Source organism: Numida meleagris, chromosome 11, assembly GCF_002078875.1.
Source record: "Numida meleagris isolate 19003 breed g44 Domestic line chromosome 11, NumMel1.0, whole genome shotgun sequence".
In the NCBI taxonomy this organism is placed as follows: Eukaryota; Metazoa; Chordata; class Aves; order Galliformes; family Numididae; genus Numida; species Numida meleagris.
Window position 1 is genome coordinate 6,582,380 of NC_034419.1, and position 26,389 is coordinate 6,608,768.

The 26,389-nt window shown below is 42.4% G+C and overlaps 1 protein-coding gene across 8 annotated transcripts in view; it reads right to left on the reverse strand.

Moving 5' to 3' along the window:
* FGD3 (FYVE, RhoGEF and PH domain containing 3) overlaps positions 1–26,389 on the reverse strand; it is a 101,906-nt gene that overhangs the window by 43,978 nt on the left and 31,539 nt on the right. For 5 of the 8 annotated variants that reach the window (XM_021409281.1, XM_021409278.1, XM_021409283.1 and 2 more), the window contains exon 2: positions 4,379–4,549. In XM_021409281.1, coding sequence (XP_021264956.1) covers positions 4,379–4,549 — 171 coding nt within the window. Of the gene's footprint in view, positions 1–72; positions 200–4,378; positions 4,550–9,705; positions 9,796–12,277; positions 12,412–26,389 lie in introns of those variants that run through there. The other 3 variants (XM_021409279.1, XM_021409284.1, XM_021409280.1) reach the window with 3 other exon arrangements.

The window sequence follows — 26,389 nt, forward strand, 5'->3', positions numbered from 1 at the left end:
GTCGAATCTCTTATGTCAAAAAAAAAAAAAAAAAAGCTGAACCAAAACAAACCAGCATAGAAACAATCCCACCATGGATTTCAGTGCCTTCTATTTGCTTGGCCAAAAAAACCACAAGTAGAACATAATAGCTTTTCTTCCTTTCATTCTCCCTCCCCCATGTCTTCTGTGGTGTAGTCTTCATAAATTTCCTTCCTCTTTTGGTTCTACATTGAGTTATATACTATATAAATAAAACACATTGTGAGAACTTATACATTCTGCTTAAGAATTCATTAGGAGGCAAAGGTGCATAGTTAAATACAGTATTTAAAAAAACTGTAATTTAAAAAATATATATTCAGACCTTACATTGTTTGCAGAGTAAATGGTTTTGGAAATACGTAAGCAGTAACCCATGGCAACAGGTTCACGTGCTGCCAGTTTCAGACAGAGAAAGCAGCTTCGTAGTAGCAGACTTTACAGTAGAAGGCAGTGTGATTACTCCCAAATGTGTGCTACTTGGAGCAGTGCTGCCAAATATTCCCCCTGATCTAGGGAGTTAACACACAAATGAGCAAACTCTACGTATGTGTTTTCTTACATTGTTCTTGAAAACATTGTTAATTTCAAGCATTTCCAATTTTTAAATAGTCCGTATGGCACATTAGTATTATGAGATTAACACTGTAATGAAGCTTTAATAAGCAACTGTTCTGAGTGTAATTTCAGGGTTACTTTCTTTAGGAGGCTACAGCTGAGAAATGTGCTCCCAAGAAGTCAATCCCTGCTGTCCCTACCCTGCAGAAGGCTGACTGTGTTAAGCTCCAGGTCAGCCTACGTGTCCTCCCTCTTCTGGCTATGGACGGTCATTGTCTGAGCTCAGTGATGAAGAATGGCTGGAGCCCTTAATCTCTGCCTACAGTCAGCATTAAAACTATCTAAGTTACTGAGGTCATTTCAGCACCAAAGAATAAGATCAAATCTTTTAATGATTTGAGCTCTAATGGGATGCTTCTTAAAGGATGACTGAGTAGTGTGGTGTACAAAAACATTTGGAATTCTTGTCTGAAAATGAAGATGTTACAAGTACAATTTTGAAAACATCATCACAAAATCTGTCTTACACAAAAATAACATTCAAGCAGGAAAAGAAAATTATTTATGCATTATATAGATGGATCATGCAGCAGACAGTTACACAATAACCTAGCCTACACTCCCTATTAGGTTCTTAAGAGTTTAACACTAACAATAATGCAGGTCATTTCTATCTATGCAAACATTTTAAACCCTTCTTTTAAATCTTTCCTGTTAACGGACTCCACATGCATTGTCTGAGACAACATACTGTACAGTGTATGATAAGGTATAATAAAAAGGAGAAAAATAAAAAGTAGTCTCTTTTGTTAGGTCTGAATTCTGGTATTTACCGAGGTAATTTGGAGGAAAAGAGGGATCAGCATAGAGGCGAAGTCACTGCTTTTCTTAAAGAATGCTTACAAAGCAAAACTTAAACCACAGAAGGTGTCTACTGAAAAGCTGACACAAAGAACCTATGTCCAGAACGTCAAGGAAATAGCCTTACTTGCCACCATATCTCAACCGCCAGGCAGCTCTGCTTCTCCTCTCAACATGCAGGTATCTGGTTGTAACTCAACAGAAAAGACAAAATAGGCTTCCCAAAATCCACATTACATCAATCTGCAAAAAGCGTTCAAACCATACTGCCAATTTCCACTCCCAAGCCCATTAAATGTCACAGCAAACATTTGTTACCGCTCACCCATTTAAACCCAGAATCATTCTAAACTCTAAAAAGCAGTGACCGATAGACCTGCAAACTGAAAGAAAAGTAACACCAGATGAGCTCATCTGTACCTGCACTGTCATTGCAAGCACTAAACAAAAAGACAATCCTATAAAAACCCAAAGCTGCTGCTTTCAGGGGTGGGTGCAGGACCCGCAGTGGGCGCTCAGCCACAACCGCCATGGCCCAGCCGTCCCAGCCCAGGCCAGAGGCAGTGCTGCCATTTTGTCTCTCCACACTGAACTCTCCATCTGCCTCGCACCCTCGTGCCACAGAGCACAGACCTTGGGTGAAGCTCCCAGTGGCCTCCCTGTACACAGACAGGTAAAATGGTGGAGAAAGGGAAGAAAGGCAGCTGCAGAGAAGAGAGTTAGTGTCATGGGACGCATTTCAGGTGGCGGCTGAGAGCTGAAGCCACATGCTGGAATGGCACTTGCCCAGTCCTCCTCCTGAAGATTTTACATAGCAGCCCAGCGCTGCATGGAGGAGGCAGAAACCAAGCAAGACACACTGTCTTTGTTGCAGACGAAACAACTGAAATAACGAGAAGCAGCAGGACAGAAATAGAAAAGGGGAAGACAAGGTTAAATATCTGGGAGAAGTTACAGCCCAGGGTTGGCCCTGGACCTGTAAGAGCAGGGAGTAAGGACCCCTTCCCTCACCTTACAGAGGGAATAAGAATCCCTCCCTTACCATGATGCGAACATCTCAGCCACTGTGTTACTTCAGGCCTGCCAGCTCACAAGCTGTCCATCTCACAAGTACCTCCTCTACAATAATGCCAAGGGTCAGTGCACACTTGGTAGGTGACCTGATGAAGGCATTCCTATCAAACCGTCGGGCAGTGGTGGGCCTGCTATGGCTTGCAAGGACTTAATCTGCAGTGCTGTGATTTGCACTCACAGGTTTACTTATCTCTGTTAAGGTCCCTTGTCAGGAAGAGATCTAAATGAATATATATTTATATGCTATAAATATATATCTAGATGATATATACATATATCTAAATACAGACAATTAGATATATTTAATATAATTTCATATCTGTGTGTATATAAATACATAAACTACATTTATAATTTTATGTATCTGTATGTGATAAAGCAGACTACGAAGGGTTATTCCCTGGGAAGCGAATACAGGCAGAAAAAAAAAAAAAAAAAAAGAAACCATGACCCAACAGCACACAGCCTCAGGTGGGATTAAAGCAGAGCTGTTCCTAGAGTCTCTGGTAGTGATGCCAGCACGTTCCACTCAACAAATCAACAAGAGCCTTAATGAGGAATCCATGTAGCTCTAGGGTAAAAGCTTCGGGAAGAAAAGTACTTGCCTAAAAATACCATCAAAAACTGGAGGGAAGATTTATGTCGTTTACAAGAGAATGCATCACACTGTCACAATTAATTTTTGGACATGGCCACCAAGAGCAAGCAAGGATAGTTTACAGGAGAAATGTCAACCCAAACACAGGCAATTTAATAAAAACAATACACCGACAGCAGTTTGTGGAACTGTTTCTGTCCCATGAGTATTTTTGTATTTATTATTTTGATGATTTCACTTCCCTAGAAAGGCAAGAAGTATTCTCCCATCTTTACTTGGTACACAGACTGTAGAGGTTACCAACAAACTATATCAGGGAGAGAAGCCATTTCAAAGTCAATAAAAGTGAAGAAAAAAACCTTTACCATCTCCCACCCTTGCAAAGGATCTTACATATCGTTCTCTACTGTTACATGTAAGTATAACTGCAGATACTTTTGAAAGGTAGTTTTACTATAAAGAAGATAAGTAAAATAATAAAATCATTGAAATTTTATGAAGAAACGTCTTTCAGGAAGATCAATGTCACACCTACAACCAAATCTTGTAACAATACTTCGCAGTTTTGGCTAACTTGGCTCACTCTGAGCCACTAGGTCCAATTTTCAAATATTGAGTACCGTGTGGCAGATCCCATGGGAACTCTGACTGGGCCTTGTTTCATGCTGGGTTACTTTTACAGCAACATAAAGAAGCCCAGTTAACTGGGTTCTGTCAAAAAGAATAATAGCAAGAATAACTTCAAGAAAGCATTTTACCTTTGGGTCATCTACTTCATTGAGTCTGGCAGGACTGTGGAATTACCACAGCCCACATATTATCCCTTGAAAGTGATGGGTTTAGCTTACCTTTCATTTTTAAAATACATTAATTCTATTTTTGCATTTCCTGTTGCTATAGATACTTCTTACAATGAATAGAAAACAGATCCAGCTTTAAATAATAAGCTATTTGAAATACTTTTAAAAAAGCTAATGATAAAGAATGAAAACAATATTGCTAAATTAAATTTGGATTTCACAGCTATATGAGGTATAATAACAGTAAAGGGAATGTAGATCAATAAGTTAAGCAATCAGTTACTCTTGAATCAATTTCTTCTTGAAGGCTTCCCTAAGATCCCTCTACTAGAACCCTCCTACTTGTATCTGACTCTTAGAACATAGAATAACTACTTTGGTTTGACTTAAAATTTAGACAAAATAATTTAAAAATATCATGTATGATAGAAGCCTGAAGAATTGCTAGGAGGTCAAAGCCACTTGCCTTGGGGTTTCTGCAGAGGATGCATTTTGGCCAGTGGAGTTTTGGTTTTGGGCTTCCTTCCAGTTTGATGGATACATTGTGCCGGGCTGATATGCTGCAGTTCCCCACATGCTTCCAACGCTGGATTTGAGTCAATGTGACATTTGATTTGAAAAGGAGAACAAGGGCAACCTAGAAGGAAAAAAAGAAAAAAGGCAATATTTATTTCCTTCTATTAATCCTGGAGAAAATGTGTGCTACTTCTAGAAGCATATCATTCTCACATATCCTGAGGAAGGGGGTAGAAAAAGAGGAAGCCAGTCACTCAGAAGTTATTACAACCAATATATCCAGTTTCAATAATCATATTGAAGTAGCCATCTAGTTCGAGTCACCAGGAATTTTGGTAAAGGTATGTATAATTAATTTACTTATTTCTTTACTACAGACTCCCAAAATAAAAGAGTAAATACAAAAGATAAAAGCAATTTTGGACAGGTTCCTCTAGTCAGAAATAGAGGTGCCGCAGCATATAACATCACGCTACTTGGCAAAACAAACAAAAAGCATCACCTAAGTTATGGTGAATGTGCCCCATGTGCTTGGGACTGGTACAAGCTCCATTCCTTCAGAGATGTAATCATTCAAGCTGTATGTTACTGCTATTTATTATTCCTCCTTACATAAAATATTAACGTTCTCCCAAAAGGCTACAGACTAAAAGATCCCATTAAGATAAGATCCAGTGGGAAAACAGAGAACGGCGCGATGAATGTTTGCCTGCCTTTTAATTTCACCTTCTCCATTCATTTTTTGTGGGTACTGTGGAAAACCCATGCATTGACTGCCACACAGCGGATACTATTTTTTTTTTTTAATTTAAGGGTTTTTGGTCTTGTAGCAAGTCTACAGAAACATCATATCTTCAAACTACCTTTGATAGTGTGTCATCTGAGAAGGCATAAAAATGGTTTAAAAAGACTGCGGTTTAAAATTGCTGCATGCGAACCCAAGAATATATATGCTTCCGGCAGGGTGAAGAAGTGGAAAACCTATCAAAAGTAGAAATGTGAATGCTAATCCATAAATCAATAGCACAGGAAACTTGACAAACATTCCTGTTTTGAAGTGGACTAGCTGAAATGCCCAGCACCTTGCAGGAGAGGGAGCTGACTTGCCCCACGTAGAAAGGATTCATCTGAAGGCGAAAATCAATCTTAGCCTTCCTGCGATGCGTTCAGGAACACAGCATGAGCCTCACAAATGCAACCTATTCTTGGCTAGATTTATATTAAGATCAAAAAACTGAAATGACAAGCACCTCCATCCACGTCAACTAAACGATCCTGGGTTTACACTAATGGTATAAAATCAGGATGTGACCTTTTGGATAATGACTTTGAAACCTGAGCCTCACAGACCGCTTGGGAAGATTAGCTGATGCTGAAACTTCTGCAGCAGTAGAGATTTAAAGAAAAAAAGGCATAAAGTATTAATGCTGCTGACAAAAATAGACACAGACAGCACAAATATATTTCCCAGTCCCTGCCACCCAAATATACAATCCCGAATTCCTTGGCATGGCTGCCAGTTGTTGCTGCTGAAGCTTTGTTAGCACTTCCACCACAGAATCTGCTTTTCAGCTACTAAAACATGCTTCTATCCGAAACCAGACATTCGTAAGCACTAGGTTTTATTCAAATATGATTTCACTTATCAGGAAAGCGCAGTGAAAGCAGAGTAGATTGTTAGAGCAGATTAACAGATTATTTCAAACAAATCATCACAGAAGGAGCTTATGCAGCCGCCCCAGCTCTGGGTACCAAGAGCTCCCCATGACAACAGCCATGCCGGGACATGGAGCTTTTGGAAAGGACAAGCTCCTTCCCTATTCGCAGAAGCTCAACACAGCAAGAAATTAAAATCATGCACAAGAGAAAAGCTGTAATTCAAGAAAATAAAAATGGCAACATACAGAAGGGAGACCGGAGCGTTTCAGCAGGAATTCACTGGTGATGGTGACTGGGTGGCAATCCAGCAGCCCTGTACTTCCTGCACATGCATTTTGTTCCTAAGAATGACTTGAATGACCCAACTCTCAGAGGATGTTCATACCTACAGCAGCTCTGTCCTACAGCACAATCCATGCAAAATCACAGCACAAAATCCCCACCAGCAGTAACTCAGCATGGTGGCAAATGCCTTCATTCTGCCTGAAGCAAGCTCTGAACTTGGCTCCGGTTGCTCCAGGACTTGTGCCCAGAGGCATTTCCAGAGCAAATACTTTGCAAAGCCTTACTACTTCCCATTAAAAAGATCCATTTAAAAAAAAAAATACATCGTCTTCCAAAAATACAATATTTTTGTACCATCTTGTATATTGCTTATATGTGTTACTGCTGAAAATAACACTGCTGTTCGCTACTGCCTGCATTTAACCTATGCATATATTGATGAAACGTCCAAAGAGCAAGTGGAAGCAAAGCAGAAAATACAATTGACACGGGCTCAAAAAGAAGAGAAACTTGGAAATCCACAAGTACCTAAAACACGAAATGTAGTGCTGGCCCTAAATCAAGAAAAATATGCATGGATGAAACCACAAAAGTGGCTTTCATTCTTTTTTATTTAATCCAAGCCAAGATGGTTCCCTCTTTTCATCTCTGATGTGGCCCCTAAGGGCTGCTTTTTGCACACAAGACAAAAATCCACTTTCTTTACATATTTTTTCAAGCGCTATAAAATGATCTGTGAAAACAAGATTTACTGGATTATTTCCCATGGAGTTCTCTGAAAGTACAACCCACACATGTGGGAGCGATCCTGGGAAGGGACACGGAGCGAGAAGATGCACCTCTACCGGAGACCCTGCAGGAGGTGGCTGCTCGGAGGCCTCACCCAGCCCTCGTCCAGAGGAAGACTTGGGCAGTGCCCAGCGGGGTTCAGCCGCACCTCGCCATGTCAGCCCACCTCCTGCTCTCCTGGGACAGCCACGGAGAACGACCAAGGATTAGAAGGGATAAAGAATGCTGGACTTGCAGAAAAGGGCTCTACAGACTAAACACACCAGAGAGGCTATGATAAACAACATCTACTTTAAAAGTTCGCTTTTTCTGAGAATTAATATCATCAAGGGATTTTTCCAGACATCCAGAAAGATTAATCTGACTTTATTTCATTGCATGACATTGCATTTTTTGTTGGTTTTTTTTCCCCTTCTTGTGGCAGCATGGCAATGCTGAACATGAAGTGCAGGCTGTGAGCCCCACGCCTCCATGGCCAGGCTCACCCCACATGCTCTGGGCACTGGCATGATCTGCTGGGTGGGCTATTCTAGTTCTGCCAAACAGAACAGGCTGCCCAGGGAGGTGCTGGAGTCACTGTCCCTGCAGATTTTCAAGAGCTACGTAGATGTCGCACTTGATAAAACCATTTACTGGGCATGGTGGGGATGGGTTGATGGTTGGACCAGATGATCTTAGTGGTCTTTTCCAACCTTAATTATTCTATGATTCTAAATAAAGCCCTCCAGCCCCCTGCCATGCCCAAACCATCCCAGCACAGGGACCCAGAGGGAACACCGGCCCTGCTGTGCTGCGTGAGGCTGCCTCTGATCCTTGGGCCCATTCCTGGACAAGAATGGGTCCCAGCAGCCAGGGTGAGGCCCTTCCCAGTGCTGCTGACAGTGCTTCCACTGCTGTCGCCCACAAGTTCCTCAGGCTCCCACAGCCTGCAGTTTCCTAATATTTTGCTGATTTAGGCTGTCATTGAAGTCAACAGCTCCAAAAGGCAACTCAGTGTAATGTGATCCGCCACGTCCAACTCTGAGAGCACAGGAAGACATTGTAATTCTCTGCTCTTTCTTCAAGCATATAAAAGGGAAACTACTCCAGATGGAAACGAGCTGTTATAGCACAGATGCATCGGGTCGTGGTGACTCCATTCCTGTTTTGCAAAACACACATCAAGTGAGTGAGCAACCAACAACAGTCAGACGAAAACTGTCTCCGGGAAAAAACACAAAGACAAACAGAATGTAGGTAGGGGCACAAGATGCTTCTGCAGCTAACCACTCCGTGCCCAGAACTGAGCAGAACTAACAACAACTCTCCATTATAAACAACTAGAGCTATTTTGACTAGGTATTGCAACAGGAACGTAGCTCTTCCCATCTTCTGGCTACAAACTGAGCATACACAATGACCCCTAGCCTCCCCTAACAGGTTTTCATTATTCCCAGTTCAAACACCTTCATTTCCAACTGAAACATCCACTTAGGCATTCCCTGAGCTGTCTCTGATGGTGAAGTTCTCTCTTTGTTCCCTCCTCCTTAGCAAAAGCCTTTCAAGGAGGAGAGGCTCATGTTGTCCTTAAGGCAGAAACCTACGGCTAGAAAGCAAGGGGTTGCAAGGGCAGAGCTAATGTATGCTGAATGAGAAAAGTGTGCTAAGAGGAACTCTGTCACAAATTAGAAGGTGCTGATTATGTCTTCCTCATGTCAGCAGGAATCTGTCAAGTGCTATAATACTTTGCCCTTCACACTCAGGCAGTGTTACAGACACAGTTGTTCAAGGGCGTTCCTAGAGAAACTAAAGCATCCACCACACTGGATGGAAACCCAGTTTTGTGAGCCTTAGGTGCAATGAGCTGCAATGAAATTTATCTTGCAAATTGAAAGAAAGGCATCACCTCTAGCGATGGCATGACACTACCCTGCCTGTTGCAGTCAGTTACAGAATGCCCAGTACCATCCTCAGAGGGCTCCGGAGCCCCGCAGCCTGCAGCTTCTCCCTCCCTCTCCAACTTCACGCTGCCCTGCCTCAGACTTGCTCCTGACCCCCCCTGCTGAACTGAGGGCAGCAATGGCCCTTTCCCACACTGCCATCTGGCATATCCTTCTTCCTCCTTTCACACTGCTTAATTAACTCCAGCGCTTCCCTCAAATCCACTAAAAACTCACCTCTTCCTCCTGCCCAGGGCCCAGATGCTGCACTGGCAGAGCCTCATGCACGGCTCCCCAGGTCTGCCCACACTGCCTCCTGTCCCCATGCTCCCCTGCCTCCTGTGCCCACAGGGCTGCAGATGCTGCCAGCACCGCTCGCAGCCACACCGTGTAGAGCTGCAGAAAAGGCAGCGTGCAGTGGGGCTGCACAAGTGCCCTTCTATCGAGCTCCATGACATTATCAACGGTTATTGCACATGACATCTATTCTTCCGGCATTCCAAAAAGTCAGCCTCAGTAAGAAGAGTGACAGCAAAGCTATCACCATAAGCTTTCAGAAACAATCAAGAAAACATTATGTTTGAAAGCAAGCAATTTTATATCAAGAGAGATATATGTCACTTACTTGTATTCAAGCAGAGACACCCACATTTTTCTTCTTTGCTCAGAGTATAAGGCAACCAAAAGAAGGCAGAGCAGCTCCTGCTGCAGCTCTTGTTTCATGGTTTAAAATGCCATGCTCACAGAACCGGCCTCCCCCATCCCACTTCCTACGATCAGTGTGGTTAGGTGACTCAAAGAATACAAACGTGGCAAGTATGAGCTGAGGCGCTTTACTAAGCAGAAGTTAAAAGGGATTGCTGCAATCTGCAGAAACAGGCACTTAGCTTTACATTTCTGAAACACAACACACAGGATGTGGATGATTTAGAATCCCGAATCTTTCTAAAGTAGAAAAGAAGATAAAGCCACATGCCTTTAAAAGCTTTCTGTTTAGATACAGTTCGATATTAATGCAAGAGCGGAGGTGGCATGTCATTGAAACCAAAAAATCCCAGTTCTCTGCTCTGAAACTCTAAGACTGCTTCGCCAGGAGGTGAGTGGCACAGGGGCACTGCTCACACATCACCTTCCCAAAGGGCCAGCTTGGGGTGTCTGAGGAGCCCCCGAATGTAACAGCATTAAAGTTTGCTGTGAAACAACCCACAGAAATGACAATCAGTGTAACTCAGCAGGCACAGAGCCAGCTAAAAGATTTCTGTAAGTCCTGAAAACGTTCAGCCCTCCTTCTCCCCCTCCTTCTGGTTACAGCTCTTGTGGCAGAACACTCTCCTGGGAAATGATGTTCTGTGTCCTTACGAGAAAAAGTTCCTAAACCACACCAAACTACTGAGCGTCTGAGGAGGGCTGTGAGAAACTCAGTAGATTCAGTTTAACTTACAACCACATAGAAACACATCCAGAAGAGAGAAGATTTTCTTCCAGAGAGAACAAAACAGCTAAAACAAACAGATTTGTGGAAGGACCAACAACTCCCAGACTGGCACCTACAGCATTCTGCTCTCGGGTTCATTGTACTTTTACCCTCTTCTGACTTTTTTTAAATGCCTTAGGTGAAGACACTTCCTTTAACAGACACCTCAATAACATCCTGAGGGTTACCACTGAACATCACTGTCACAGTGTTCTACATAAATTTGCATGAAGTTCTCCCACTTTAACATCATCAGTTTGCTTTAAAGCAAAATACTGCATGCTAACCCAAATAACTCAGGGCCATGCTTCACTGGCAGTAGTACACACTATGCCCCTTGCCTTTCATTATCTGAATCAAAACAGACATGTTGTTGAGAAATCAGTTCTTAGCTTTGACTTGTTGCTCTTCCCTAAACCGCTTCCAAAACCCAACCGCTGCGGGAGTACAGGTCCTAAAAGTTAACTCACTACGGAGAGCCACAACATGAGCTAGTCCTGAAGATCCGCACATGGAGGTAGGGAGGTAGGTGCACGGCTTTCATCGCAATTAACAATACTTGTCTGACCACTGAATAGTTCATTATTGTCTTTAGAAGGGGATGAGAATTCACTGCTGATTTATAATCCTTTCCAGTGCTTCTCAATTCTTACAAGAGCTTTTTAGTATTGCTAAAAACCCAGCAGCCCGATCTCCCACATGCCTAGGACGGCACTCTGCTCACACGCGGAGCTCACCCCGGCCTGCGGGTCCTGGACTCCACCGGCCGCCTTGCCACCAGCTCTCACACAGACACAGTGAGCTGACAAGCCCCTTGGTATCGACTATAAATTCCTAAGATTCCTAAGATAAACGTCTGCTCTACATTTATGTGCATATTTTATAAATTATATATGTGCATAAGCGAAGAGAAAATCTCCAGGTGACAGAAACGAGGAGTTTCACATGTAATTCTCTACTACAGCACTACTCCACATAGGTGTCTAAAACACATTCCTACTGAGACCTTTGCATTCCTTATGCGACAAAGCAAAGAAAAGGCAGAAGCATGAGCACACCTCAGAAATCCAGCTGCCAGAACACCACTGCACGCAGCCCTGCACTGGGGAAAGTGAGAGGACAGCTCACCAAACCAAAGAGGCACTCAGCTGCAGTTGAAGGCTTTTTGTTCTGAATACAAGTGGCCATCATCCCATCCCAGCCAGCTCGGAGTAAGGGCTCCTAAAAGACTGCTTGGATGCTTCACATTCACATCACAGCAGATCGACAAGATCCACTGGGTGTAATTCAGCTTCAAAACTGCTCACAGCAGACAGAGAAACTTTACACTTCTAGGACAAGTAAGCTGAATCTGTGTTAGCCGTGTGGAAGGTCACCTCTCCCTAGCAAAAAAGCAGTCATTTTATACCAGGCTGCCAAGCCAACCCTCCCAAAAGGAGTGAAGATGAGAAAATGAGCAGGGGAAAGGCAGCAAGGCCTGGTTCCTGACTCTGGTGAGTAAAAGAGGAATGGAAGTAGAGACCAGAAAAGCCATACTGAGAACAGTCTGAAACAAAATAAAACTACGCACACTTTAAAGGAAAGTAAGAACGAAACCGAAGCAAAGCACTACAGAATACCCTCCCCTGTCAGAACTAACAATAGGCATGCTAAGCCCAAACACAAAAATATTTTAATTTCCTGTACGAAACAGGATGTGGTACTGCAGTCAGTGCTCGCTTACCTGCGCTGCCTGAGGTTATCAGTGGCATGAGTAGCAGCTGTCTGTTCATCCAGGCCCAGGCACGGTCACACCAGAGGGCAGCTGCAGCCGGGTCACAAGGTGCTGGTCTAACTTTGGCTAAATAACTCCAAGACTAAACTGAAAATCCTTTATGGGATACGAGAAACAGCTTTTCAGTTTAAAACACAATTTATTATTCAGGCGCTGGAGACTACTCAGAGATCAGTCAATTGAGCCTGGCCACAGCTTCACAAAATTTACACTCAACCTGCATTTCATACATGCATGCAGAAAATAACACTGCAGGATACTGAACCCACATCTCCGTGGCTGGAAGGCAGTGCTATGAACTTTTGCGATAAATCAAAGTAAAGAGAACAGGCTAAGACAAACTCATTCTTCTCAAGAAAGCATTTCCCTGGCTTTTCCCCTTGAATGGCATAATTGAGTTACTCTAGACTAAGATAATAGGCACAGTAACTTTATGTGACACCAAGATCAAAGGCAGAAGAAGGAAAAAAAAAAAAAGAGAGATTCTTCCATCTAGTAAAGAAAGCAGGTTAACTGACTTTGAGATTGCAGCATAAAGAGTGACAAAGTAAAGGGGTAGCAGCCTGGGGCAGATGTCAGCTGGAGTGACAGTACAAGGGACAAAAGCCCCACCAGCAGCAGCACGTGTCAGACAGCCACCTCCGAGGGAAGGCAAGCGACATCCCTTGCAGCAGAACGGCAGGCAGGGAGAGAGGGGCAGCCAGGCTCATCTCTTCAGAGCACACCAGTCTTAGTTTATTTCTGCCTCCTAAAGCGCAGAGCAACTCATCTGACTTTGGAACCAGGTTTCAGACTTAATTCCGGCAGCAGGCAAGGTCCAGGTGTCACAAGTTCTGCTTAAGTCACTGCAGGTGCCCACCTGGGCTAGAGATGACCAGATTTATGTTCATATATTTCATTGCAAGTACAATGAAACCCAGAATTCATTAAAAAAGAAAAACACCTCATTTTGCTTTTTCTCTTTCACAAGAAGATGGAAGATAATGCTCCTCTCTTCCCAGTTTATTCCTGACTTATTACTTCCATCACACCACACAGCAGAGCAGCCGCATTTCAGCTTACCCTTTCCTGCCCCTTCCCCTTGCAGTCCCACACAGGCTTCTCATCCCTCTTCTCTGGTTATGAGCTCAGTTCAGAGCTGGTCCCCAGATGCAGCCTGGCTGTTCCATGCACATCAGTGGGAGCTTCCCCCTGGCCACCCCAGAGGCCCCACTCCACCCAGTGCTGCCTGACTCCTGCAGGCAGCGTCCATAGCCATCACCTCAAAGGTCCCCAAGGGCACAGAGCAAAATGCAGCTGCAACTGCAAACTCATTTTCACCACAGATTTCCCAAATTAATGCTGCCACTGCAACTATCCCCAAGCCCTCACTGACCCCAGAGACCGCACTGAGCCCCCAACAGAGGAAAGCTGGAGCAACAGTTATTCGGAGCAACTCTTTTTTTTTTTTTTTTCCCCTTGACAGGTAACAGGTTTTTCATTATGATAAAAGAGTCCTGATTTACAATTACACTGATTATGCAAATCAAAGAGTACATTTCAAGTTAATAACACTCCCGGGAGTTCACATCTGTACTGCTTTAACACAGGAATCGCAGCACCAGAGCAATCCATTACTGTAAAAATCCAAGGAGATTTTGTACAGGTTAGACACAAACAAATTACCCCAGCCAAAGCCACTCCAATTTGTTCCTCTCAGATTACCTGCATCTGAGTGATTTACTGTCTTGGGGATTCTTTTCCTAGAACAAAGAGAAAGATGGCAGACCTGCCTTTTGCAGAGTTATTTATTTGGTGGAAAGGAGAAAGAGAAGGAAAAGCATTACACTGCCCACCCTCCAGTGATTTACAGGGCTTTAACACAAAGGCCAGAATGCAGCCAGGTGCTATGCACCATCACTGAGAGCCCAGCCTTCTTTTAAATCTGTCACAGAAAAAAAAGGCTTCATCTATTTCCTCTCTTACTAAAAGCTTCTTAAATTTTTTTGCTAATGACAAAAGCAACATGCAAGACTCTTTCACACTGCTCTGATGATGTGCTTGTGAATCTTCTTAATGGCAACATTACAGCGGGTAAACTCTCATTTAGCCAATAAGGAGAGATTATCCTTCACTTAAGATTTAATGACAATATAATGCCTCTCCAACAGTGTTCCAATTAACTGCCTTTTTTTTTTTTTAATCTTGAAATATTTTATTGGTTTTAGTAAACTGATAATTATCTTTTGCTCATTTAAAAGGCTATTTAAGTCCTAAATAAAACCAGGTAAAGCAGTTGTTTTTTTGTTTTTTTTTTTTTTTTTTTTTTTTTTTTTTTTTTTTTGGTAAGGAACTGAGCTTCTCTGGGAGAGGCCAGCTTTTCTCCATTATCATAAGGTGCTGCCAATTCATGCTGCAGCATTTAAGCAAAATCAAATTCATTACTGAAAACCGTAATAAGTATTTTTGAACTGATATGCTATTTTGGTAGCAGAGCTGCTCACTGCAAAATATTTGCAGTAATGTACCTCCAGTAGGTCCTGACACCATTAATGAAGAATATATTCCAGCTCTTAGTGCCGCTTGATAACGCCCTATTGGAAATGTACTGCCTTCTCAGAAAGCAGCCGGGTCAAGGAGTCTTGAGGTACTTGGCCATCAGAAATCGGAAGGTTGAGAAGCTTAGGTTGTCTTCCTCCCTTTGGGATTCAATAACAAATAAGGGATTTGCAATCACAGTCCAGTTGGAGTACATGTATCTGAGCCAGGCCTTCCCTAACCCTCAGTTCCTTCAGAAGCAGTACAGCCAACACAGCAGAGGCCTCACAAAATGGCTTGTAAGTGAGAAACGTTTCATTGTAACTGCTTTAGGCCTCCACCAGGACTTTAACCAAAATAAGCCTCCTGACTCTCAAGCAAGAGGAAGCAGTAGGTTTACAGCCTGTGGCTACTCCTATCTGGGCTGTCAGCCAAACCTCCAGGAGCAAAGCTGGCCCGTGGGCTGTGCCCACCACAGCCCTGCCGGCTCACCACTGCTGCACTGGCGCTTGCTGATCTTGTACAGAAGAGTCTGATGGTTCCCAATTCCTACCCAATGACACACGAAGTAAGATAAAAAACTCTGGACATACACATCTCAACCAGGTACAATAAAAAAAAACCTTCAGTGTACACACTGGAAGCAAAGTGGCTGAGATAAGGCGCCATTTCACACAGCAAGGCTAATCCCACCAAACTGAAGCAACCCTGGGCAACTCCTGATGTCAAATTCAGCATTGCTTCCATTTCCAAGGAGACACACAAGCATATTCTGTATTTTCCAGATGGAAGAACTGAGAGTCAAGTGTTATTTTGCTTGCATTAACATCTTTCTGGCCTAGATAAGTGCTTTTTCAACTGTGATCTAGTGTCTCTAAGGACTCAAGCAAGAGCAGGAAAAAGAACCCAGAAAGGTTAAAGGTGCTCCACCAAAACAACACAGGGATAAGTAAATTGGAAGAGACTAAAAACCACTGAACAAGTTCCAGTACTTTGGATCCCAGAGCAGAGAGGATAGTATAAAGCTTTCTTTATATTTACTTCACCCTGGCAAGGACCAAAGAAAGTAGCACCAACTGAAAGGCCTGTAACAAGGACCATGGAAAAAAACCTACAGTAAAAAGATGTATTGTTGGTTTTCCCAACAAAACCCTAGCTAATTTACTGTATCTGTAGTAACCATTTATTTTCTCCTGTTATTTATAATCACATTTTCATCAAATCAGTAGCTACTGACAGGCTGTAAGAACATTCTGTAAGCACCTAGGTGATTATCTGGGACAACAGCTGTAAATCACAAACACTACAATCCTTGTGACTTACAGCTAAATCTTTGCTCTCAAGAGAAGAACATACCATACATGATCTCAAAATTGGATTACAACTCTGACAGTATGACTTGAAAGAAATCTGGGAAAAAAAAGAAACTCAAGATGAACATATATATCTATATACACATTACAATTTCAGAATCAGATCTAAGCACAGACTGTATATTCAAATTAATATCATGGAAACAACTGATATTTTCTCTTGCTCAGTGATAATCTCCAATCCTGAAATAAACTAAGAGTCTGGTCTGTCATTACATGAAATGCACCTGGCAGCTGGCATTTTCAAAGAGAAGTATATGGATGATAAGGATAATTATAAACCATGTTACTTGCTCAGGATCTATCTAAATAATTGTGTTTAAAATTTTATTTCACAAAATAGCATTTACTGTATGGCAGTAATTGTTTCAATAATTAGTGGTTTTCAGGAAATTTCTGACTCATTATTTCATATTGTCCTTTTATTGATGGAGAATACTGAATGTGTACAAGGTATGCTTGTTGGCAAAGCTGAGTTCTAAGGGGAGAGGACAACTGTAAATAACAGAGGGAGTTAAGAGTAAGGGTGACTACTGAAACTTAGAAGCCATGAAGAAATACACAAAGAGATCTAATAGCAGAAGAAAAAAGAGAAAAAAAAGGTTATTGAAAGATTATTTCAGATACTGAATGACTTGTAATGAATTTATAATTCTGATCTCTTACTTGACTGTCAAAGTGTAATTCATTTATATCATCACAATTTTATCAGTTCTTTAGAATGGGTTATGGATAAATGTGTTTTGTTGTCATTTTTCTTCGGATATAGTATCATCTATTGGCTCCAGCTAGCATAAACTGCTGCAAATATCACAGCGCACAGAAAAAACACCTTGGAATGAGTCACCTTTTGAAACAGTAACTTTATACCCAAAGCAAACAACTGAGTTAGCATCAAGCAACAAACAGTGACATGTACACCTTTAAATTAGCCAGTACAGACTGCGCTTCCTTAGCAGCACATTGCTCAGTGTCAGCAAACTTGAGACTTCAGAAGCCCTTCAAAAAATATCAACAATTAAAAGAGGCACATGAAAGCACACGCACAGATGAATTGCAATGAAGCCTGATTACGCCTTCATGTTTGCTCCAGCCCCCTGGCTGCCCAGCACCCCACAAGTGACTGACACCGACTGGCAGCACAGTCGCTCACCCACCACTGACCTGTGGCACCAGAAGACGCTTTTGCATCAAAACACATTGTGATTGTCACCAAAGTTAGAGCTCAGAAAGCGCCTTAAGCTATGTTATTCCTCTCAAAAATTCAGTGAGGCTAATTAGGAGAAGCTCAGAGCTTAGGCTTCATCCTCCCTATATCCAAACGTGGCATTCATAAATATATGCAAAGTGTGTATTATCTTCCATCTCCCTTGGTAGGGAGTGACAGCTCTCTTTCGAGAAACCCAAAAGGAAGATGACAGCCACGGGCTCCAAGCCCAGGTTCTTGTTCCCCTCTGAGCAGACACCAAGGCATGCTCTAACCCCCCAGCATCAGCCCAGCAGGACCTGCAGCAGGACACCCAACACAAGAGTCAAACCCGACGAGGGCCCCAGCCCACAGCGCTTCTCACCTTCCTGAGCACTTGCCGCTCTGTGGTCACCACCTAATGTGGGCTACAGCCATTACGGCTTCAACCTTCAGGTCAAAACCCTCCCTGACAATACACGTATCCCAGGATGAATTTAATCTTTGGAGTTAATCTTTTTGTACATCTCAGTTTCCAGGTACAGAATGGGAAAATAATACTGTGCTATTAAAGTGTTATGAAAATACACACACCAGGTTAACGCTAAGAGGAAGGCACAGAGCACAAGATGTACAATAGAGAACTACTAAATTCCTCTGCCATTTCCTAAAGGAAGGTGATGAATTTGATTAAAGAGAAGCGTGGCTGGCTTAGATTCCAATATATTTTTTGGTCATCTTAGAATTCCTTAAATGACATCTAAAAACATTAAATAATACTTAAAATCAATATTGGAAATACATTTATGGGCATAAAATCCCAATTTATCCAGTGATCTGTTGAAAACACAAATTATAATGTTAAATGAAAATTCCTTAGTTTTGGCATTTGAAAATGATATCATTTTAAAATATTTAAAAAAATAAGCTACCTAAAAGGCAGATTGCTGCATTCGTAACATCTGAATATGAAGTAACACGGCTGCCAAATTGAGTGGCTGTGGTGTTCAAAGAGGATGCAAACAAGTCCATTAAGGCATCGCCATCTGGACATGGGGGACTGGGAACAGTGGGGGCAGGGGCTTCTGTCCTCCCCAGGGAGACACACTGCCTTCTGAGACCATCATTACCTTTATTATTTACACCACAGCACTGACATTTTACAGACAGATAAAAGACCAGAAGCCCAGCCCTTGGAAATGAGAACATACGAGGACAGAGCAAAGCCATATGACCAGCACTAGCCCCTGTGCCTAGTTTCTCCCCTCGTTTGGGGAAGGAAGGAGACCACAAATCTGGAAGCTCTCTGTGGAATAAGGAGTGATGCACTGGAAACACTCAGGCACTGCAGTGACAGCCACAATGCTAAGCTGTAGTACCTGCAAGTGATAACAGGCTGCCAGACTGCGAGGACTGCAAAGGAAGGTCAGCCTATGATGAGCCGAGTGGAATAAGTAGGTAAGAACCAGTAACAGCATGGAATAACCAGCTCCTACTTAGCCTTTATTGATGACTTTCATCTTCCTTTGCATCATGGCTGTAGAAATGAACATTTTCATTTGTTTATGGGTGGCTCTTTGCACCATTTCAGAGTGATGCAGACTGTCAGCCCAACGTGGAACCATCTATTGAGCAGTCAAATAATTTTTTCATTCCATTTTCATTAAGTCTAAACCCATATTCCATCTGAATTGGCATCATAAGATGGATACCAGCAATGAGAGCTCCACAAGGCAGCAAGCAATAGGAAAAAAACACAGGCAAACATTTACCACCAAGAAAAACCCCTGGCTTCCTTCCCCTCTGATGCTCCCCAGCGTCAGAGCACCAGAATTTGGGCTCACTCAAAAACTCCCTCCAAGCAGAAGCACCGCCAGTCACTGCAGCCTGACAACATGCTGCCTCCTCAGAAAACCTGCTGTCACTGCCTGTGTGGTACCAAGAAGAAACAACCTTAAACTGACACATTTTATCTCAAAACTGGGGCAGGCTAGCAGCTCGCACATTAACCACTGCTGAGCCAAACAGCTTGGCGGAGCCTTACTATTCTGCTGTAATGTGATTGCCAACAGTTGCATTCCTGGACTCCTATTATGCACTAGCATGTTCCTAGTTTATGTAAAATTAATTTAAAAGGCACAAAAAAAAAGGTCTGACAAATAGGAGCATTCCAAAAGCCAATACCTTACCTACATCAACTGCCATTTTCAGACTACCTAGAAGTGATCCAAGGTCCAACAGCAGAGAACTCGTGCTGTAGAAGCAGCATTAATTCCATTTTCTCACTTGACACAAAGGTTAAAGCTGGGAAGAAAACTCATTCCTAGAGATTTTTCAGATGTTCTGTTTTCTAATAAAAACGGATGTTTTTTCCATGCACTGAACAGAGGCAAGTCTCACTAAGTGAAAATAAAACTTTCTCATAAGCAGCACTCATTTACAACCAAAAGATCTTGCATATGCCAAATAACCATTCACATGCATTTCTTCAATGAAGAAACTTTCCAAGTTATTATTACACTAGCAAGTATGCCTCAAACAAGAATGCATTCATTATCCAGACTGGATGGGGGCAACCTGGCTTAGAGGGAGGTATCCCTGCCTGTAGCAGAGGGGCTGGAACTACAGGATCTTAAAGGTCCCTTCCAGCCCAAACCACTCCATGATTCTATGATCTACAGATTCATGCACCAAGGCTCTTGGAAGGTGAAAAAATCTATTTTATATATGCCTTCACCTTTCTCACAAACACTCCCCCGCAGAACGTATCTGTGAGCTGGATTCACTGCTGCTGATACTGTACTTTAAATACAGTGTGTATTTACACCTGTACACACACATCCCCCTGAGCTGACTCCCAAACTTCCTCCAACACCCAGTTTACTTAACACAGTTCTCAGCACTGAATCCTCACCCGGCAAACACTTCCTCCATAGCATAAAGCCCTAAGTGCTGCGAATACAGAAGTCAGAGAAACTTTTGAGAAGGATCGCCAAGTTTTAATTAGCTTGCTTTTGTTTATTTTTACAAAGCACGTAACCAAATTTGCTTTTGTCTTTTAATACGGAGGAAGAAATAGGTTACTATTCACTATGGATAATTATCTCAAAAAGCTGGGCTCATGTTTCCGCACAATGCTTTCAGAGGTACGCAGACAAATTATAGCAGCTAGTATCAGTACCCTTTCACAATGCCATATTTTGCAGAAGCTATTTATTCTTTGCTTTGTCCTCAACAATGCTTTAAATCAATTGCTGATTTGTCCGGATAATTAACAACCCAAATCCAATTCTTCACAGATGAATTGGAGCGAGTTTGAGCATCAGAGAATGCAGCTATTCATCAGCAGACAGTCCTCACTCAGTGGATGCACAATGGCTTAAATTTTACTGCACGTTGAAGATGATGCAATTACCAAGCTTGAAAGGAATGTAATCTATACCACCAAAGAAAAGTGTTCATAGCGGTATGATCAGTGAAGGATAAACAAGAAAGCAATATTTTACCATTACAAGAAACAAAAGTACTGATCTGCAGAACACAATTGCCTACATAATGCATCACTACGCTGAGAAACAGTAAGCAGTTAGGTAGAAAACTCATTATGAAGGGAGCTGGATTAATGAAAATGTGAAATCTGGGACCCTTAGGTAGCTATTATTAGTCCATTCATATCAATCTAATTCTCACTGTTAGTACTGCAAGCAAACTGGTGGTAAGTTATTTTTAACTCATCTCTCCAGAAGATGCACCTGAACTCTTCCTCCGTTTTGATTTCTCTAGACATACGTTGCCCAAAAGCTCAGCAGATCTGGCAGTGCAGGACTTATTTTGGGCTACTACTGTGCAATTTGCAGCCACCAGCCCTGTAACAACTTCTGGCTGCTATAGCAGAGATGGCCTGCTGACTGCCCTGCACCCTGCCTCACAGCCAGCGGCAGCACTCACCTTCCTGATCCCAGAACTTCATCCCAGCCACGCTGTGCGTTCCTGCCTTCTCTCCGAGTACTCCCAAATGATGAGTGAGTCCAGAGCTTAACTTCCCAGCAAGCACAGACTGGAAAGCTACTCTCCAGCCAATCACACCCAGAGCATAAGGCACAAATACCTTTCCAGGAAAATAAACTGCTGTGGCCAAAAGACATGGGCAATAGAAATTTTTGTAGGAAGAAAAGAACTTACCGTTTGGGCTTGTTTTTAAGATAAATTAACATAGACGGAAAAAAATAAGAGTATCTTTAAGGCAGACAAGCCTTTCTCCAGGTTCCCTTCGTTGGCTCTGCCAATGGAAAAACATCTCAATTTCTGCAGGTATTCAGATACTCCTTTTGTTGAAAGCAAATTTCCTGTACATGAAGGATGATTATACCTGCTGTATTTCACATGACTAAGCTTCTACTTTTTCACCAGCTACACAGGATCATTTGGAGCTGCTTTACATGTCGCCATGGATCTGCCTATACCTTTCAAGTCATTTTCCCACCAGCAGATTTAGTGTCTTTTTGCCTCGCCACTGAAGCCACTGATGCCATGTTGATAAACCAGCGACACGTTCAACTTGTGTGCTTGCTCCTCATCTTTCCTCCCCCTGCTTGCCTCGGCTGAGTGACCTGCATGCCACACAGGTGCCTGCAAGAGATGGCAGCACCGTGGGCTGAGGCAGCTGCCACTGCGTTCAGGAGGATGACTCTTCATTTGCACAGCATGATCTGGGAGCATTTTGACCCAAACCACACAGTGTATTACATTGCCTTCTAACCACAGATTTCACTCCTTTTCTCTGGGTAATGTTCAAACTAGCAGTAGATGCACAGTCTGAGACTTGCACGTGCCCCCAGGAGTTAAGTAAGTGGTTTAGAAATAAACCCACTTCACATTAATTCAACACAGATTCCCACACTACTGGAGAACTCCTTAGTTCGTTTCCATGTACAGGGGGATGAAGGAAAAACAGGATTTACCCTACTTCGAAATATTCTCTTACTCTTTGCTCAGCCTACCTCAAACATAAAAACAAACATTCAACCCAACTCCTGCACTCTGGGCACGCAAGTGCAAGAATAAACCTGGATGTACTGCTTAGATAATTTCACTGTCAAATGACTACTTCAGGACTCCAGATTGTCAGATTGTATTTCTACATTTTAAAATAAGAACAGGAAAAAGTTAATGAAACATTTCCATTGGAAAACTGCTCAGAAAAGGCACAAGAGACTGCTGCTCAGAAAATGCATAGGTAGAAATGATTTATTTTCACATAAAAGAGCAATCTTTCAAATCAAAGAATCTTTGTTTCAAGAACACTCGAGATACAGCTACATTTGAATTCTGTGAACATTTTGTCTTTCTCAACTGCAAAGGTGACACCATGTAATCTAATGTGATTCCCCTTGCCTTGGTCTATCCATGCAGAAAATCATTACCAAATGAGATCATTATAAAAGCAGGAAGACACGCAAGTTACAGATTATACAGTAAAGCATGTGCTATTTTTACCTTGAAATTAAAAAAAAAGAAAAGAAAAGAAAAAGAAAAAGCAAGCATCAGGAGAAAACACGCCATTAATGGGAATGTTTGCCTGTCTTTTCCTGGTATTTTCAATTTACCTTCCTAAGTACAGGTGTGCTTGAGAGCTCCTTGGGCTTAGTACCTCCACCATAGCTATTCTTCGTTTCCCATGAACACCGACGATAATAAGTGTAGTTTGAGCAATTTTAAATAAAGTGAAGCAAAAAAAGAACTCAATCCAACAGACAGATACTCATCTCCTGAAGCAGACAAGAAAACTAATTATAAACATGAAGCTCAGTGATGAGAAAAAAATTAATTACTGAGAATTACTTTCACTGAATGCCAATTTACTAATTCTAGCACAATAACCAAAGGCATGAAACAAGCATTTCCCAAACAGCCTCACCCTCTCAGATGCACAGCCACTGCTGGAGCAGCCCAAGAGCTTTGGTGCCCCTGTTCCACCTGCACCCATGCTGCCCCAGGTGCTAGGAACCGAGCTGCAGGATCTGATAGAAGACACAAATAATGACTGCAGAAAGCCCACGTAGGGACCCATTCCATACCTTACCTGTTGCAAAGCAAAGCTAACACAAACACAAAACACAATTAGAAAGTTAAAATCTGGTATGAATATTAGATAGAAGATACTCCCCAGTACTCCATTACCAAACTAAAAACCACCAACTGTCAGGAATATTCAGTTGTTCTCCAGTCTCAGTCCTCCGTGACCTAAATATCCACTGATTAGCACTTCTGTGCATTTAACTCTTCAAGGGCCCAATCCTACAAGAACGGAACCTCCTGCCTCTCCATCCAGATTGCTTAAAGAGCACTAGGTTGCTCCTTTATAAGGGAAACTTAACGTCTCACAGAACCAGGCTGTGAGTTCCGTTAGTCCCCTGCATCTTGTACCTATCCACACTTTAGTAAATCTAGTTCATGGCAACTGCTGTTCACTCTGCTTCTCATGTCAACAATTCCAAAAAAGTACAGTTTAACAAGCTATACTCCACTGAACAGCAGAAAGGGTGACGGAGCACTGGAACAGGCTGCCCAGAGGGGCTGTGCAGTCTCCTTCTCTGGAGATACTCAAGACCCACCTGGACACTTTCCTGTGCAACCTGCTCTATGGAACCCGCGTCAGCAGGGGGCTGGACTTCATGACCCCCAGAGGTCCCTTCCAACCTTTATGATTCTACGATTCCATGAAAGACCTGTGTTAGAGAGCAGAACTTAACACAGGTGTTGGCAGTTGGATTAGAGGTGCAGTTTTATACTAAACCCAACGCAGCTCATCCCTTGCATGGGGAAGCGTGGTGAAAGCAGGCCACACTTTGATGGGAGTCAGTGAGATGTGACCGCAGCCCCCAGAAGGCAGAACCGAGCCATAATGCTTTTCCCACCTCGCCACAACGTGCAGGACATCGGCAGCCTGCACCCAGCACAGCCCAGGCAGCGCGATGGGCTGCAGCACAAATCACCTCTGCAAACCAAATCAACACAGTTTCATCTTCTTGCCCTCTCAGACAAAGCACTTTGGTCAGCTGTTCAAAGAAAGCAACCCACGTTAAAACCAACCCAACAGGTTGAAACCTTATTTCAGTGAAGCATTTCCTCCACATGTATCATATTGAAGGCAAGGGGTTTTTAATGCCACATCTGCATTTTTAGTAGAAACAAAGCTTCAGTGGATCCCATGCTTAAGTGAAGATGCTTTGTTTGGGTTTCCAATTGGAACACATGACTGCAGAAATTTTTTGTTTTTTTCTAAAAAGCAAAAAAGGCAAAAAACAACAGTTCTATAAAAACAGGATTCAATTTTAACAACAAATTGTCAGTTCACCCATGCTAGTGAATTTATCAGTTTTGGTTGGGGAGCAGACCCTTTATCTTAAAGAATTAAATTAATAAAATTAAAGAATTTTGGACCTGGGATGAAGTGCTTTGTGGCAGTCCACATCCCAGCACTCCCCATATACCAGGGAAAAGACCAAGCAGAAGGACTACGCTGCAAGCTAGCACCAGTCTCAGAGCAAATATGCGTTGTTCCTAAAAAGATACTGCAAAAAACGATTGCATTCTGTACCTGAAAAGCCTGAAAGTCTTTTTTTACCCCACACAGAAACTGACAAAATGAACAGAAATATATATATATATATCTTGGTTTGATGCACCAGAGGCTCTTACAGCACTACTGCTAACTTTACATGGAGTACAAAGTGTAATTTCAATCTCCAGGATCCTTAAACATCAAGAATGCTGCAAGCCATTGGGGATGTCAATCTGCCCTACTCCCATTGGACCTTCACACATCTAGAGGGTTTGGATTTCATTACAGCATCAGGGTTGTCTCAAGCCATGGGAATAAGGGGAAGTAATTTATTCTTAGAAGAAAGACAATTATCCTCCTGGTTCACTCAGCAAAGAATTCAATTGACACAATCACCACATTTAACTCCAGTATCACCAGGTACACAGAGTAGATAAGAAGCAAAGGGAGTGGCAGGAGCAGCTGAAATCTATTTATGGTCTGATTTTTTTTTTTTTAAATGCTATTCCCCAATTCATTACTTTCAAGTTTTTGCCTCTAGCATTAAAGGTATGTTTCCTAACTTTAAGGCTTTTGAAAGCAAGGTGTGTAACCACAAAAATCTGTATAACCTAACTCCAGCAGATTCTTGCTCTTACTTGTTGTTCCCATCACTGACTTATCTCATTGCTTTGGGCCTCTGGCTCAAATGAAATCTCTTCTCAGATACTCAAGATGTATTTCCAAAAAACTGGATTTTCTGCACAGTTGCTGTATTCAAAATGATAACATTGAGTAACAGTAAGGAAAAGGCGAAATAATGTCACGTAGACATGCAGTTCTTCAAAGGGCACCATTCTCCTCAGCTCCAGATAATTCCTGTTAAACATTACTTGGAACTTCAGCGCCAGTGTTAGACAGAATTCAATACTCTTTCAAATATAAGAAAAAAAAGCCATTATATGACTCGTGTAGCAGCAAGTAAAACGTTAGGTTGACAGCAACAGAGGGAAAACCTCCAGTTCTTCATTTTCTCATGTCAGGCAGGTGCAGTATCATGGCAAAGACAAAAGTCATGTTGTATTTGTTTTTCAATTGACTTAATGCTGAAACATGCTCACAGCTCTGCCACAAGAGCAGCTAAGTCCATATGTTCTAGGAAGATGTCAAAGAAAATACGCTGCACCTTGAGATGCACATATGATAAGGCACAAGAAACTACTGCAACGATTTTTACTTCAGTGAATCCAAATTGGTGTTTTCTTCCCCTCAAGAAGTATGAAGGTATGTTAAAAGTATTTAGTTACTCTTCTCTACTGACAACGAAACGTCACCTCCATCAACTACACTATGAATTACACAGCTTGCCATTACAAATAAGCAGCAAACACTTTCCCTCCCGACCTATAAGCCCTGCAAAGATGGCACCAGATAAAGATCTC